This window comes from Salvelinus alpinus, chromosome 18 (genome assembly GCF_045679555.1).
Source record: "Salvelinus alpinus chromosome 18, SLU_Salpinus.1, whole genome shotgun sequence".
Taxonomy (NCBI): Eukaryota; Metazoa; Chordata; class Actinopteri; order Salmoniformes; family Salmonidae; genus Salvelinus; species Salvelinus alpinus.
In genome coordinates, this window is record NC_092103.1 from 37,345,652 (window position 1) to 37,363,048 (window position 17,397).

A 17,397-nucleotide genomic window follows, 5' to 3' on the forward strand; every position below is an offset into this window, starting at 1 on the left:
CCTCCCTAATAACTGGTGCGCATAATCAAATATTAAGGAAGTCTCAAGGTTTTGCTTACCTGAGGTAGAGTATTTCATGATAAGATGTAGACCACACTATTTACCAAGAGAGTTTAGCTATATTTTTTGTAGCCATCTATTTACCACCACAAACCGATGCTGGCACTGAGACCGCACTCAACGAGCTATATAAAGCCATAAGCAAACAAGCGAATGCTCATTCAGAGGCGGCGCGCCTAGTGGCTGGGGACTTTAATGCAGGGAAACTTAAATCCGTTTTACCTAATTTCTAGCAGCATGTTACATGTGCAACAAGAGGGAAAAAAAACTTTAGACCACCTTTACTCCACACACAGAGGTGTGTACAAAGCTCTTCCTCTCCCTCCATTTGGCAAATCTGATTCCTGCTTACAAGCGAAAACTAAAGCAGGAAGTACCAGTGACTCGCTCAATACGGAAGTGGTCAGATGACGCAGATGCTAAGCTACAGGACTGTTTTCCTAGCACAGACTGGAGTATGTTCCGGGACTCATCCGATGGCATTGAGGAGTATACCACATCAGTCACCAGCTTCATCAATAAGTGCATCGGTGACGTTGTGACCGTACGTATATACCCCAACCAGAAGTAATGGATTACAGGCAACATCCGCACTGAGCTAAAGGGTAGAGCTTACGCTTTCAAGCGTAAATACAGGACTAAGACTGAAACCTACTACACCGGCTCTGACGCTCGTTGATGTGGCAGGGCTTGCAAACTATTACAGACTACAAAGGGAAGCCGCAAGTTGCCCAGTGACACAAGCCTACCAGACTAGGTAAATGACTTATATGCGCGCTTCAAGGCAAACAACACTGAAGCATGCATGAGCACACCAGCTGTTCCGGACGACTGTGTGATCACGCTCGCCGTAGCCAATGTGAGTAAGACCTTTAAACAGGTCAACATTCACAAGGCCGCACAGATTGCCAGGACGTGTACTCTGAGCATGCGCTGAAAAACTGGCAAGTGCCTTCACTGACATTTTCAACCTGTTCCTGGCCGAGTCTGTAATACCTACGTTTCAAGCAAACCACCATAGCCCCTGTGCCCAATAACACTAAGGTAACCTTCCTAAATGACAACCAACCCGTAGCACTCACATCTGTAGCCATGAAGTGCTTTGAAAGGCTGGTCATGGCTCACATCAACACCATTATCCCAGAAACCCTAGACCCACTCCAATTTGCATACCGCCCCAACAGATCCACAGATGACGCAATCTCTATTGCACTCAAGACTGCCCTTTCCCACCTGGACAAAAGAAACACCTACGTGAGAATGTGGTTCATTGACTACAGCTCAGCATTCAACACCATAGTGCCTTCAAAGCTCATCACTAAGCTAAGGACCCTGGGACTAAATACCTCCCTCTGCAACTGGATCCTGGACTTCCTGACGGGCCGCCCCCAGGTGATAAGGGTAGGCAACAACACTTCTGCCACGCTGATCCTCAACACAGGGGCCCCTCAGGGGTACATGCTTAGTCCCCTCCTGTACTCCCTGTTCACCCATTACTACGTGGCCAAGCACGACTCCAACACCATCATTAAGTTTGGTGATGACACAATGGTGGAAGGCCTGATCATTGACAATGATAGACAGCCTATAGGAAAGAGTTCAGAGAACTGGAAGTGTGGTGCCAAGACAACAACCTCTCCATCAACGTGATCAAGACAAAGGAGATGATTGTGGACTATAGGAAAAGGAGGGCCGAGCACGCCCCCATTCTCATCGACTAGGCTGTAGTGGAGCAGGTTGAGAGCTTCAAGTTCCTTGGCGTCCACATCACCAAACTATCATGGTCCAAATACACCAAGACAGTCGTGAAGAAGGCACGACAACACCTATTCCCCCAAAGGAGAATGAAAAGATTTGGCATGGGTCCCCAGATCCTCAAAAAGTTAAACAGCTGCACCATCGAGAGCATCCTGACCGGTTGCATCACCGCATGGAATGGCAACTGCTCAGCCTCTGACCGCAAGGCACTACAGAGGATAGTGCGTACGGCCCAGTACATCACTGGGGCCAAGCTTCCTGCCATACCGGACCTTTATACCAGGTGGTGTCAGAGGAAGTCCCTAAAAATTGCCAAAGACTCCAGCCACCCTAGTCAGACTGTTCTCTCTGCTACCGCATGGCAAGCGGTACCAGAGCACCAAGTCTAGGTCCAAAAGGCTTCTGAACAGCTTCTACCCCCAAGCCATAAGTCTACTGAACAGCTAATCAAATGGCTTCCCGGAGTATCTCCATTGACCTACCCCTATTTTTTTATCCAGCTGCTACTCGCTGTTTATTATCCATTATCTATGCATAGTCACTATACCCCATACCTAAATGTACATATTACCTCAATTATCTCGACTAACCTGTACCCCCGCACATTGACTCAGTACCCCCTGTATATAGCCTCCTTACTGTTATTTTATTGTCACTCTTAATTTTTATTTTAGTTCATTTAGTAAAAAATTTATCTTAAGTCTTATTTTTCTTAAAACTGCATTGTTGGTTAAGGGCTTGTAAGTAAGCAGTTCACGGTAAGGTCTACTAAATCCCCAAATTAACATACCAAGCTTTCTGCTTAGATGCATACAACCTGATAAATATGATCGAAAGCATCTCTGGAGGGCTGCAATACTACTGTCTGGGTTGCTGTTGTTCATACGGATATGTTAGTTCTATTGGTCAGTTGCATCCACGTGGTACATTATATGACATCATCGTGTACATAGATTTTTGCTGAATTAATGTCCTCCTCTTGGAATTCCAGAACGCAGACTGGGAAATTTGTTTGGTATTCAAGTGCTATCTAACAACGGGCCATATAAAGATTTTCCGACGCCAAAACAGTTCATTTATGACCCTCAAAAACAGAATTACGAGTTGGAATATGGGGAAACAACTTCTACCCCGACTTGTTCAGTCAGATAGTTGTTATTTCCGAGTAGCATATGAACGTAGCAACAAACTAAAAATCTGTGTACTGTACTGGATGGAAACTGAATCATGTTAAGCGTTATGTTACCATTAGATGGCAATATTGACTAATTTTCGACTGAATTATGATGATCCAAAAGGGAGGGTTGTCACTAGTTACCACAGCCATAAGGTCATAAACAGTGCCGCGTTCTACAATTTATGTTCTTAAAATTTTATTTTAAACCTAATCTTGACCCGATCCTTAACTATGACGCTAACTTAATATCTATCCTTAAATTAAGACCAATTTCTTTTGGTTTTCATTAATTTTTTACAATTTGGCCAATAACCAAAGAGGAGGTAAAGAAAAATGTATAAAAGAAAAGATGCGTTTCATACAGAAAGGCTGGGGTATAGAAAAGCTTTATAATTTCCACAGTTGCTTTGATCATTAACATTTGACACATTATACAAAATGGGTAAAAAAGGTCAATTAATTTCCTCAAAGTGTATCATAAAGTAAAAATATAATCAGATGTTTTAGATTAGTTCCTTGGTATTAAGGTATCATGATTACAGTACTTGAGTTTTGCTTTATCAATAACTTTTAGACCATTTTACTTTTCCAAATGCATACTGAAATGTGTATCCCGTTTAAATTAAGTCCATCAAATTAACTGAAATGTGTATAATCAGAAGATAAACACAATGTGTCTTAAAGTGCTAGAATAATTTGTTTCCTTTTAAGCAATAGATCATGGAAGATTATGGGACAACATTGTAATGAGCATGTTAGGATGAAAAAAATGTGGATACAAAAATTCCCTTGTAATTGCCAATGCATCTTTGTGTTCTGGTGCTGAATTCCAAACGGACCCTTAGTCCCCTTTCCTCAACACTTCATGAAAATCTGAAAGGACCAGATAGTTATGAGCATGGTTGTGGAGTAACTGATACATGTAATCAGTTAATCTGATTACCAAAAAAACAACTAATCAGTTACATTACCAGCTAAAACATTGTTATCAGATTACAGATACTTTTGAAAAACTAGATGATTACTTATTTGATTACTTTTAAATTCAGAAAGGATACATTGACAACTTTCGGTTTCTCAATTACATTCAATTAAGCATTGAAAAAGGCGCAAGTTAAAGTTTGCTCCACCTGAGCGAGTCTGACCACAAGTCAGAGACCACTATAACAGCACACCAAATGCATTTGATGTATCCTTTGTGTCTTCTTCTAATGTCTCTTAAGGGGAAAGTAATCTAAAAGTAACAAAGTAATCAGATTACAGTACTGATTTAGGGTAATCCAAAAGTTGTCAATGATTACAATTTTGGACAGGTAACTAATAACGGATTACACTTAAAGTAACCTACCCAACCCTGGTTATGAGAAACATGCCATTAGGGGCAACAAAGGGCTCCATTTTGAAATTCAGCCAAGGAATGAGCATCTCATATCAACAGGCTCAACTGCTCAAGAGGTAAGCCCATCTGATGGGAACAGTGTACTGTAGAGCTAGCTACTGGGCCTGGAGGAGTTCTTTTGCCCTGTTCTCATCCAGAAGGAAGGGAGTCGTCAGGACCTTCTGTCCCAGCAGCTGCTCCAAACCCTGGGGGAGACAGGCATGAAGAGAGCAGATATGGAGAGAGCAGCTTTAGTCAAATCAAATGTTATTGGTCACATACACATGGTTAGCAGATGTTACTGCGAGTGTAGCGAAATGCTTGTGCTTCTAGTTCCGACACTGCAGCAATATCTAACATGTAATCTAATAATTCCACAACAACTACTTAATACACACAAATCTAAGTAAAGGAATGGAATAAGAATATATACATATAAATATATGGATGAGTCTGCCATACTTGACTGAGCAGTTTAGACTGACTGGAGTCTGTGAGAGGGGGCCATAATGCGATAGGTGTCCTTGTAATGATTTTCATTATCTATTCACACTAACTCCTCCCATACTTCGAGCCGACATTTCCCTCGTATAAGCGAGAAAAAAAATTAGACTTGAGAGCCACGCACTTAGCTAAAAAAAATTGGTCCAAGTCAATTTATTTGAAAGTGTGCCTTTAGAGTAAAAAATACACCCCCCCCCCCCCACTCTCATGGGAAAGTGCCAGTAGATATCATGTTCTTGAGGACACGAATAAAACAGACCACTTTCCTAATTTGCCATGAGTGCACATTAACAATATTAGAGTGGTGAAGTAACTGCTCAGTCTAGTGTAACCTTACAGAGAAACTCAACACTGGACCCTGCAGATGAAATATTAATGGTCATATTGTTAGGAGACTCCAATAGGAGGAAATAAGGGCAGGAAGTGACATCACGTAGGAACTGTTGTTGTGGCCTCACCTCTCCGAAGAAAGACACCAGCGGGGAGATCTCACAGACAGCTGGTGGGTCTTCATCCCGTGTCACCCTAACAAGAATGTGAAAAGGGAAATAGATCATTATCCCAATGTTTCAGGTGCTGGACAGAACAACATATAGGAAAAAATAAAAGATGTCTGCAATTCTTTTTTTTACCCCCTTTTCTCCCCAATTTTCGTGGTATCCAATCGCTAGTAATTACTATCTTGTCTCATCGCTACAACTCCCGTACGGGCTCGGGAGAGACGAAGGTCGAAAGCCATGCATCCTCCGAAGCACAACCCAACCAAGCCGCACTGCTTCTTAACACAGCGCGCCTCCAACCCGGAAGCCAGCCGCACCAATGTGTCGGAGGAAACACCGTGCACCTGGCCCCCTCGGTTAGCGCGCACTGCACCCGGGCCGCCACAGGAGTCGCTGGGGCGCGATGAGACAAGGATATCCCTACCGGCCAAACCCTCCCTAACCCGGACGACGCTAGGCCAATTGTGCGTCGCCCCACGGACCTCCCGGTCGCGGCCGGCTGCGACAGAGCCTGGGCGCGAACCCAGAGACTCTGGTGGCGCAGCTAGCGCTGCGATGCAGTGTCCTAGACCACTGCGCCACCCGGGAGGCCCCAAGATGTCTGCAATTTATATAATCCCAACTGTGATTTATTGGTGAGATAAGTGCACACACACCCACCCTCTAATCCCCATATTTTATGTAGAGTAGCGCTCACTCCCACCTGGGTCTAGAAGGTAGGGATTTCCCTTGGGCATCCAGGAAGCTGGCTCCTGCAGCCACCGCCCAGCGGTAGTGCTGTGCCAGTAAGGATTGTCTGGCTGTGGTAGGAGTGTCCAGAGGTGCCCCATCAGCATTTTTCAATGGCGAGAATTCTTCCTCTCTCAGAACCTCAAATGCCACAAATTTCCTGCCAATGTCAGGAGGAAAATGTCTCATATTTGGTGTGCTGGAGAATGTAGCAAAATATTTTACTGTGTTCCGTTTACATTATATTTTACATGCATTAATATTACATTACGTTTAAATAAGCAATAATTTTGGTAAAATAAGCAGTCAATTTATGGTTACTATGTAACGTTAGTAAAATTGTCTAGAATATCATTAAAATATTGGAAACTGTAGGAAAATTGTGTAATGCAAATCAGTCACAAAATTTGAATTTCACCTTGAAAACTGAAAGACATCAAAAACAAACTTCTCCATTTTGATCCCATTGGGCTTGGTGGGTTTCACCAGGTTTCCTTCTCTGTCCACAAAAGGGACTTTCTTAAGTGCCACGTGCTGCTTCAGCTGGCCCTGAAACTTCCTGAGGAGATAGGTGGACGAATGGAAGACATTACAAACTGTTATATCACAAGTTGGTTTTGCCCAGACAGTTGTATCAGCAATACAATATGACAAGACAGTGACAGTGTGCAAAATTGTGCAGGAGTGGGGTCCATGTAATTTCAACTCATTGCATTCCAGAAATTAATGTTCATTTAATTTATTCAACCATTACTTTCAGTAAGAATTGTTTTCATTTTTTTCTTCTTCTTCTTACTGAAGTGTTGTGCACATGACTTGTACATAGTGGTTTTATTTTTGCCCCATTACAGTATACATCTCTTCATCTCACTCACTGTGCCACTTCGTTGAGGAAGGGCCGTGTGAAGAAGTGGTTGCAGATGTTTCCTGCGCTGTACACCAGGTCTCCTCCTGGGTCTCGCTGCTCGGCCGTCTCTGGGCGGAGCTCGCTGTACTCCACCACCTGGTACACCCCCTTCACCTTGCACACCACGCCCACTGGCTCCGCTGGGTACGCCTTCTCAACTACCTGGAAATAGTCATGTCAACTATCATAACATTTGAAATCTTAAGAACGTAGAACCAAATGTGCATATAAATAACATGCATGTGACCAAGTTATAACAAGTATACAACCTAATAAGTGTGGATCAGGAAAACATGCCTGCATGATTACACTGTGGGTGTGATGATTCCCTTTCGTTTACCTTGGCACCGCAGTCTGCTCCTTTGCTCACGCAGAAACCAATGAAGACGGGGTCGGCCATTTTGACCAGGATGTTGTCTACACAGTAGACGTGGAGGTACTCCACACCCCTCTTTTCCATGTTCTCAAGTACCTTGTTATCCACCAGAGCTCGGTACAGGCCACCGTTTCCATCTAAAAGGTTAGAGAGACGGAAAAGAGAATCATGGATTCATATGCACTGCCCCTATCAACTAAATTGCATTAAAGATGCAATATGCAGAAATCAAATCAAATTATATTGGTCACATACACATGGTTAGCAGATGTTATTGCGGGTGTAGCGAAATGCTTGTGCTTCTAGTTCCAACAGTGCAGTAATATCTAACAAGTAATCTAACAATTCCCCAACAACTACCTAATACACACAAATCTAAAGGGGTGAATGAGAATATGCCATTTCCTGATTGTTAAAATTCTAATAGTTAGCCTAATTTCAGTTTATGTGACAAAACAAGCAGTCATTGTGTAAAGCTTTCTGCTTTCTGCTTTACCTAATAATTAATTGCACACACCTGGTGTCCCAAGTCTAAAGCAGTCGCTGATTAAATGGGAACAATGAAAAAATGCAGTGGAACTGGCTTTGAGGTCCAGAGTTGAGTTTGAGGGGAGTAGAGACTCATTATACCATCTAAACTGCCGTGAAATGTTTTCCATAACCAAAAATATTGTATTTTCAGCTGTTTGAAACTGGTGTACAAAACCGAAAGTAAAAGATGAAAAACGAAAAATTTAGAACAAGAAGCATAGAAATAGCCTACTGCTTCTTAGACTTGCTTTCAACGAGAATGACAGATCTGTAACACATTTCTATATGAATTTGGTCGGGTTGCCCAAAAAGTTACATATTCCTGCTTTAACAAAAACTTCACTTTAATCTGCCAACCCACTCCATGCCATTTTCTTACCTGGGGCCATAGCTATCTTCCCTTTGTCCTGTAGGATGACCTTTCCATCAAAGGTCACAGCAGGGATCATCCTTTGCTCGAACATGACCACGTCAGAGGGATCCAGACCAAAGTACTTATTCTCCTGGAAGAACTTCTTGGTAGGATCCAGGGTAAACTCACTGGTCATGATGTACCTGATGATGGCAGAACAGTAGCATAGAGCACAGAGGAAAACCAATGTCAGAGAGCAGGAACGCTCAGTCAAATTGAGAACTTTGAAGTTTGCAAATATAATATTGTGTGATCTGCAGTTTAAGAGCACTGTTTTTTATTTTGATCATGTGTTTCTGATTCTGATTCTGCACATATTGAAATTGTGCCAGCTCATAAAATGAGAGCAGTCAATTGACGGCCATGAGATCTCACCATGGTACTGTGCACTTTGATCCATGCTTTGCATTCGTCAGCTCCTGTATTTTGCAGATGCGCTCTGCCTGGATTTGATACAGAGTTTTGCTGCTCGGGAGACCCACATTGTACATCCCTTTGGGGTATGGAACCCCAAGACGGGTCCCCTGGCCACCAGCCAACAGCAGCACAGCCACTCTGTTCTGGGAAATTTGCAAAAACCCTGTAAAAGGACAATACCAGAGGAAAGAAAACAATCATTACAGCACCATGACAAAGCACAGACAAACCAAAGAAACAAGGTTGACACTGACATTCACCAAACAGGTGTTCGTATCAACATTTGCATTTGCTGTGGTTTTATAGAGTAAGCTACTATGTTGGTGCACTACAGTGGCCTGACAGTCCTCATTTACCATTACAACAAAAAAATACACATTTTGGGAATCCCTGACCTATGCTTGATCAAAATGTAAGTGTAATTGCCATACATTCAAATGACAGTGGGACCCAGGCACATGCACAGATAGAGGTCTAAAGGTGCCTGAGCACCTGCCCTTTTGCCCTCCTATGAGAGAGTTTTTTTAATCATTAAATGTTTTCATTGTTTTCGCTTGTTATTTAAATTAATTTCCCATCAAACTAGCTAATTTCCCCCTCCCCCACTTCACTGACCCCATGAGCGCTGGCACCTACACTCCTCCTGCAGGCAGAAGCTACTGGGCACACACTGGTTGAATAAACGTTGTTTCCACGCCATTTCAATTCAACAACGTTGAATCAACGTCGAATAGATGTTGAATTGACGTCTGTGCCCAGTGGGAAGCAACCAGCTCTGAACGGTAGTGTAGAAGTGGCTTCCTTTTGAGTTGCAAGGGAAGGCTTCAATTCGACTGTTTGTTAATAAGCCTAAGAGGCAGATGTCAGCAGCAGAATGAACTCCAATCACAAGTAAAGACTAGTTGGAATTGTTTCAACAGTGTAGCTAACTAGCTATCTGATTTACATAATCTACATTGGCTATGATCAGATGATAGCCCACCCCTCTTTGTAGTCTCGTACGAACCATCCTGATCTCGCATATGTAAGTTTGTAACTTTTAGTGGGATGTGGAGTAGAGACGACCCTCCGATGTCAACAACTACAGACCAGTATCCCTTCTTTCTTTTCTCTCCAAAACTCTTGAACGTGCCGTCCTTGGCCAGCTCTCCTGCTATCTCTCTCAGAATGACCTTCTTGATCCAAATCAGTCAGGTTTCAAGACTAGTCATTCAACTGAGACTGCTCTTCTCTGTGTCACGGAGGCGCTCCGCACTGCTAAAGCTAACTCTCTCTCCTCTGCTCTCATCCTTCTAGACCTATCGGCTGCCTTTGATACTGTGAACCATCAGATCCTCCTCTCCACCCTCTCCGAGCTGGGCATCTCCGGCGCGGCCCACGCTTGGATTGCGTCCTACCTGACAGGTCGCTCCTACCAGGTGGCGTGGCGAGAATCTGTCTCCGCACCACGTGCTCTCACCACTGGTGTCCCCCAGGGCTCTGTTCTAGGCCCTCTCCTATTCTCGCTATACACCAAGTCACTTGGCTCTGTCATATCCTCACATGGTCTCTCCTATCATTGCTATGCAGACGACACACAATTAATCTTCTCCTTTCCCCCCTCTGATAACCAGGTGGTGAATCGCATCTCTGCATGTCTGGCAGACATATCAGTGTGGATGACGGATCACCACCTCAAGCTGAACCTCGGCAAGACGGAGCTGCTCTTCCTCCCGGGGAAGGACTGCCCGTTCCATGATCTCACCATCACGGTTGACAACTCCATTGTGTCCTCCTCCCAGAGTGCTAAGAACCTTGGCGTGATCCTGGACAACACCCTGTCGTTCTCAACTAACATCAAGGCGGTGACCCGTTCCTGTAGGTTCATGCTCTACAACATTCGCAGAGTACGACCCTGCCTCACGCAGGAAGCGGCGCAGGTCCTAATCCAGGCACTTGTCATCTCCCGTCTGGATTACTGCAACTCGCTGTTGGCTGGGCTCCCTGCCTGTGCCATTAAACCCCTACAACTCATCCAGAACGCCGCAGCCCGTCTGGTGTTCAACTTTCCCAAGTTCTCTCACGTCACCCCGCTCCTCCGCTCTCTCCACTGGCTTCCAGTTGAAGCTCGCATCCGCTACAAGACCATGGTGCTTGCCTACGGAGCTGTGAGGGGAACGGCACCTCCGTACCTTCAGGCTCTGATCAGGCCCTACACCCAAACAAGGGCACTGCGTTCATCCACCTCTGGCCTGCTCGCCTCCCTACCTCTGAGGAAGTACAGTTCCCGCTCAGCCCAGTCAAAACTGTTCGCTGCTCTGGCACCCCAATGGTGGAACAAACTCCCTCACGACGCCAGGTCAGCGGAGTCAATCACCACCTTCCGGAGACACCTGAAACCCCACCTCTTTAAGGAATACCTAGGATAGGATAAAGTAATCCTTCTAACCCCCCCCCCCTTAAAAGAGTTAGATGCACTATTGTAAAGTGGTTGTTCCACTGGATATCATAAGGTGAATGCACCAATTTGTAAGTCGCTCTGGATAAGAGCGTCTGCTAAATGACTTAAATGTAAATGTAATGTGGGATTTTGCAGAAAATAAAGGCATATTCTAAAAAAGATGTTGACATTTGGTTACAGGGGCATTAGATACTTCTCAAATTTTACACGAGTCGCGACAATTCCAAGTGTAGCAAAATTGAGTCACTCAATTATTTAAAAAAATATTTAAAAAGGGGCAATCTGCAATTGCTAAATAAATGTTGGGATTTATAATTAACATTACCCATTGATTCTTGAAGAATATAACTTAGAAATGCCTCAGGGGTGCATGGCCAAGCACGACTCCAACACCATCATTAAGTTTGCTGACAACAGTGGTAGCTAGGCCTGATCACCGACAATGATGAGACAGCCTATAGGGGAGGCCAGAGACCTGGCAGTGTGGTGCCAGGACAACAAACTCTCCCTCAACGTGAGCAAGACAAAGGAGCTGATCGTGTACTACAGGAAAAAGAGGACCAAACACACCCCCATTCAAACCAACGGGGCTTTAGTGGAGCGGGTCAAAAGTTTAAAGTTCATTGGTGTCCACATCATCAACAAACTATCATGGTCCAAACACACCAAGACAGTTGTGAAGAGGGCACGACAACACCTTTTCCCCCTCAGGAGAGTGAAAAGATTTGGCATGGGTCCCCAGATCCTTCAAATGGTTATAGAGCTGCACCATCGAGAGCATCCTGACCGGTTGTATCACTGCCTTGTATGGCAACTGCTCGGCATCAACCGTAAGGCGCTACAGAGGGTAGTGCATACGGCCCAGTACATCACTGAGGCCAAGCTTCCTGCCATTCAGGACCTATATACTAGGCGGTGTCAGAGGAAGGCCCAAAAAATTGTCAACGACTCCAGTCACCAATATATAGACTTGCTATTGTTATTTTATTGTGTTTATTTTTTACTTAAGTTTATTTAGTAAATATTTTCTTAAATCTATTTCTTGAACTGCATTGTTGGTTAAGGGCTCGTACATAAGCATTTCACGGTAAGGTCTACCTGTTGTATTTGGCGCATGTGACAAATAAATTAGATTTGATAAGATTAGTTCAACTGTCGTACCGCATCAGAGCCCCACAAATATACACTTGTTTCACAAATTTTACATTTTACCGTAGTCATTTAGCAGACGTTCTTATCCAGAGCAAATTACAGGCGCAATTAGGATTACGTGCCATGCTCAAGGGCACATCAACAGATGTTGCACCTATTCCGCACGAGGAATCGAACCGGCAACCTTTCGGTTACTGGCCCAACTCTCTTTAAACGCTTGGATACCTACTCCAATGTTCAGTAATGGAGTAATGTTTCTAAACATTGTATAAAAAATAACACTGTATAGATTTAAAACATGCTTAAAACTATACTTTTTATATCGTGGATGGTCAATCCTTGCATCCCATATCGCTGTCTATGAATGTAAGAGGTTACATTTTCTCCAGCACCATCCCGAGGCGGGGATTACTTCGTTATTGGCAATTGCTGATTTCACTAAAAATTAGCTAGTTGAGGGTTTACTTTTCTCGTATCAAGAATACAGTAGCCTACCTTCATTTTCCCAGCCAGTTAAGGCTGTGTGATCACTCTTCCGAATGCTCCCGATGAATTCTGAAGATACTGGCTCAATTTGCTGGTCCGCGGCTGTTGCGGAATGATCAGTTTTAGCAGACTCCGCCGCCCGTTCACAGTGCTCGCGCAATTCATTTAAGTCCAACTGAGACAACTCAACCAGAAAAGTGCTTTTGTCATCCCCAGAAAGTTCAGACCAAAATTGCAGGACGTGAGACTGTCCTGCATGATCTAAAGAAGATTTTATTTCCTCAAATGAAAGCATTTTCACGACCTAATATTCAGAAGAAACACGTTCACCTTTAAACCATGTTACACAGCAGTGGTAAAGGTTAGTTTGATTTGGTCTATCGTCGGTTTGTTACTCCCTTCGTCAGGAACTCGTGACTTGTGCAGGACTCAGGAGGAAAGAGCAAAATACACAAAGGCTGTCTTGTGATTAAATTTGAGTTGCTGCCTGCCTGTGGCTGGACAAAGCAAAACCACACAGCTGCGCATTCATCAAAATATGAAGAAACATTTTAGTTTTAGATCCGGTTTTCTTTCAGTGGTTGGCTTGCCATATTACAAACACTGTACAATGACTACAGTATCCAACTGCAGCCCCGGAGAGATATAAACACTACTTTGAGTGGAAATCGTTTGATCGCGCCAAGGAAAGAAGGAAGGGTGTATTTTTAAAGTATTCGATTTCAACACGGCGAAACAGTTCTGTTGGGGGAGGAGTTTGTGTGGGGGATGCGCGTTCTGGCGAGCGCGAGAAGAGGAGAGTGTGTGCATGAGCAAAGCCTTTCGTTCACGACACGCTTTATTTGCACTCTCCACCATTCAAGGTGGAACTTCACCTTTCTCTTCCCCGAGGAGAAGTCTAAACAACAGGGAATAAATATTCTGACGCAAACATCTACGGTGTTCGAAAATCATGGCAGCCTCGTCGGCGAAAGTCGTTAGGAAGGAAAACTCTAATCATGATGGAGCGGACGAGACCTCCGGTAAGAAATGGCGGCCTCCTATACAACGCAATTTATAGTTGTTTTTATATTGCAAAACTGTTACCATGGCGTATACTTTTGGTTAAGCGACCACTCTTTAGTTGGTACGAAACGATGTACTTATTTGATGGAGGCTTTAGCGAACGGTGAAATGTGATTGCTCGCGCAGGACTAGTAGTGAGAACAGAACTTGCTAGCTAACTGGCTAGCCAACTATGCTACAACGTCGTTGGAGGCCATGTTGTGCCTTGCACAAGCTCATTGTGCCACGCAGGTTTGGGAGTAATTCGCGTGTACTTCCAAATTAAAGTAACTTCTGAAGGTTAAGTACCGTACACATGTTTTGTTAACTAACGTTGTTTGCGAAATAGCCAGCTAGTTAGTAGTAGACTAACAAATGCGGTAGCTAAGTTGGCTAGCAAGCTAACATTTGTTTGCGTGAGGCCCAACATTCATTGTTGCTCCGCCATCGCGGTTTGCACCCACGCTTAGAAGTCCTTACTTGCCATTGTAAACGAACAAAATGCAGCACTAGGGTCGACACAGATTTATAGATTACTGCAAAAATATTGCACTAGTAAGATACTAATAGTCGGCTATAATGCCGACCGGCTGTCTGAGGGGCGAAACCAGTCCCCAGCGTGCGGCGGCCACTTCATTCAAACCACGCGGCCTTGAGAAACAGCAGGAAGCTGCATCAGAGTACTTTGGCTAGCTTAGCTAGAGAGCTACTTCATAGCTTGAGAGCTAATCGTTACTACAAAAGATGGTGGAATGCTTAGCTTGGGTACCCAATGCGCAAGTCTTTATGTACTATACGTTGTTTACGTTGGTTGGTTCTTTACCATGTCTTTATTTTTACCATCAAGATGTTCTACATGTACATGCCCATCCAATTTCATTAATTTATTTCTAGAAAATTAACACAAATTTAATCTCTTTCAGAAAAAGAGCAACAAGAAGCTATTGAACACATTGACGAAGTACAAAATGAAATTGACAGGTGAGCCAATTATCCTGAAACTTTTGTGGTTAATAAGACTGACCTTTTACCTTATCAATCTCATCAAATTGTGTTGCACAATTCTCTTCCCTGTAGATTGAATGAACAGGCCAGTGAGGAGATTTTAAAAGTAGAGCAGAAGTACAATAAGTTACGCCAGCCATTCTTCCAGAAGCGGTCAGACCTCATAGCTAAAATCCCCAACTTCTGGGTCACTACATTCGTCAACCACCCACAAGGTAAGTTCAGATATTATGCTCTTATTTTACTAGTTCATGTTCTTTTCTTGAGGAATTGTATACTTATTGTACATGGTGGGATTCTGCACATGCCAAATGTTTCCATCAGTCTGATTTAAGGGGTTGATATACAAACTGTTGTTCGGTGACAAACTTTCTATGTAAATGTGTTCTTGTTCTCAGTTTCAGCCCTTCTTGGTGAGGAAGATGAGGAGGCACTTCATTACCTTACCAGAGTGGAGGTGACTGAGTTTGAGGACATCAAGTCGGGTTACAGAATAGATTTTGTAAGTATTTACATCTTTCTTTGATTGTGCATTTCAAACATAATGGTGCGTAAATTAACCAGATTGTTATTTCAGTACTTCGATGAGAACCCGTACTTTGAGAACAAAATCCTCTCCAAAGAGTTTCACTTGAATGAAAGTGGGGACCCATCTTCGAAGTCAACTGAAATCAAATGGAAGGCTGGAAAGGTATGTTTACACATCTCAATTTTTACAGTCTGTCTTATATGTAGTTAAAACAAATATATATTTCAAGTCCTGTCTTGTGGCGTCATGCTGGAGAAAAGCAAAATGCATGCCGTCGCTGTTTTTATTAATTTGTCCCCTCTCACAGGACTTGACGAAGCGTGCCGGCCAAACGCCGAACAAAGCTGGTAAGAAAAGGCAACACGAAGAACCAGAGAGCTTCTTCACCTGGTTCACAGATCACTCCGACGCAGGGGCAGACGAACTAGGAGAGGTCGTTAAGGATGACATCTGGCCAAACCCATTGCAGTATTACCTGGTATGATTCCATGCTATTGTCCATAGTTCTTTGTTGACTGCCCATTGTGTGCTGAACATTTTTGAATTGGTGTCAACCTAGTCTTACTCTGGTAGAGTATTCTGTATGTTTCTTACAATTATCCAAAATATCTTGGCATTGCGGCCGTAGGGTTAGACCAAAGTGGTTCTGTAAAAGGTGAAATCTGCAAGATTTTTCTAAAGGGTGTTCTGGGGACACTTTCAGAAGTGTGTTGTATAACCATAGGGTTCTACGGAACATGACTAAAACATACCCAGCCACAGATTCTGGACTGTAAATCGTCTCATGCTGGCAATAAGATTTGTGTTTGGGAACTCGTATTCATATAACATCTCAACTCGACAAGGTCCCTGACATGGATGATGAGGAAGGGGAAGGTGAGGACGATGAGGAAGAGGGCTTGGAGGACATCGATGAGGAAGGGGATGAGGAAGGCGAGGAAGATGACGATGAGGAAGGAGAAGATGGAGAGGTATGGTGGAGTTCATTCACTCCGGTTTTGTTTGGACAATATTGTCTACGTTATAAAAAATTTGTTGGAGACTGCCACTTGTCTGAAATGTTTGTCTTTACAGGCATGGGGTTAAATGTGTATCTCTTTTCTACAGGATGACGGCGAGGATGATTAAGGCAGAAAAGGACATATTCCAACCTATACCTTTGCCCATTCTTTCCTTCTAATCATCCTTCAACGCTTGGGAGCAAGAAGCTTTGTTTTCATTTTATTTTTGTATTATTTTGTGCTCTGTCTCCTGTTCCACAAGCTTCCGCCTGTCCATACCATGTCTGAAGACGAGTAAATTCCCAGATCAGAAAACTCTGCCGTCTCGCGTGTCATAAAACTGCTACACATGTCCATGAAGACCAATAAAAGTACAAGCATTCTGCACGTCATCTTAGACTAAAATAAAGTCGAATAGCAATTTATATGTATGATAATTACGTTTTCTGTTAACTTGTGAGTTGAATAAAGATAAGCAATTGTGTGGTGATAACTTAGCATCCCTGGCCATGTTTTATTTTATAAATTTTCTTTAATGCAGAGTTTGGGGGGGGGGTCTTCTGGGGGTTGACACATTTTCTTCGTCATGCGTTGTACTAACGGAAAGCACCGGCTTGTTCCTGTCAGCGATTTGTAAATGTTTTGGGGTTGATATCTTGATATGACACGGTTATTATTGTAGACAGTTAAATGGGGTTTGGTGGGGTAAGTGGGCATTTGACACCTCAACATTTGGGTTTATGTTGATTGACTTTTCATTGTAATGTTTTACAGACACCCATGAGGTTTGAAAATTACATTTTTAATAAAAACAAAACCCAAACAATGTCCTCTTGTAATTTTGAGCTTGGCTAATTAACAGGTTAAGGGGAAAAAGGTAGAGACCCTATAGAATCTCATAGGATATACTAGTGATCTCCACCTTTTCCACTGGAAAACTGTTCACATTAACATTTAAGTGTACCAGTTGCTTTGTTACAATAAATGTATA

The 17,397-nt window shown here is 43.3% G+C and overlaps 2 protein-coding genes across 2 annotated transcripts; one reads left to right on the top strand and one right to left on the bottom strand.

The window, feature by feature from the left end:
- Positions 1 to 3,365: 3,365 nt before the first annotated feature.
- uap1l1 (UDP-N-acetylglucosamine pyrophosphorylase 1, like 1) lies at positions 3,366 to 13,122 on the bottom strand. Its single transcript, XM_071351208.1, has 9 exons — positions 12,837 to 13,122; positions 8,708 to 8,912; positions 8,300 to 8,475; positions 7,354 to 7,526; positions 6,982 to 7,175; positions 6,525 to 6,665; positions 6,081 to 6,266; positions 5,336 to 5,402; positions 3,366 to 4,579 (listed from the first exon to the last, which is right to left on the bottom strand). Exons 1-9 carry the CDS (start codon positions 13,120 to 13,122, stop codon positions 4,490 to 4,492), a joined length of 1,518 nt encoding a protein of 505 aa, XP_071207309.1. The 3' UTR covers positions 3,366 to 4,489.
- Positions 13,026 to 17,232, top strand: LOC139544271 (protein SET-like). Its single transcript, XM_071351209.1, has 8 exons — positions 13,026 to 13,849; positions 14,795 to 14,852; positions 14,949 to 15,091; positions 15,275 to 15,378; positions 15,454 to 15,567; positions 15,713 to 15,883; positions 16,251 to 16,376; positions 16,513 to 17,232. Exons 1-8 carry the CDS (start codon positions 13,780 to 13,782, stop codon positions 16,531 to 16,533), a joined length of 807 nt encoding a protein of 268 aa, XP_071207310.1. The 5' UTR covers positions 13,026 to 13,779; the 3' UTR covers positions 16,534 to 17,232.
- The last annotated feature ends 165 nt before the right edge of the window (positions 17,233 to 17,397 follow it).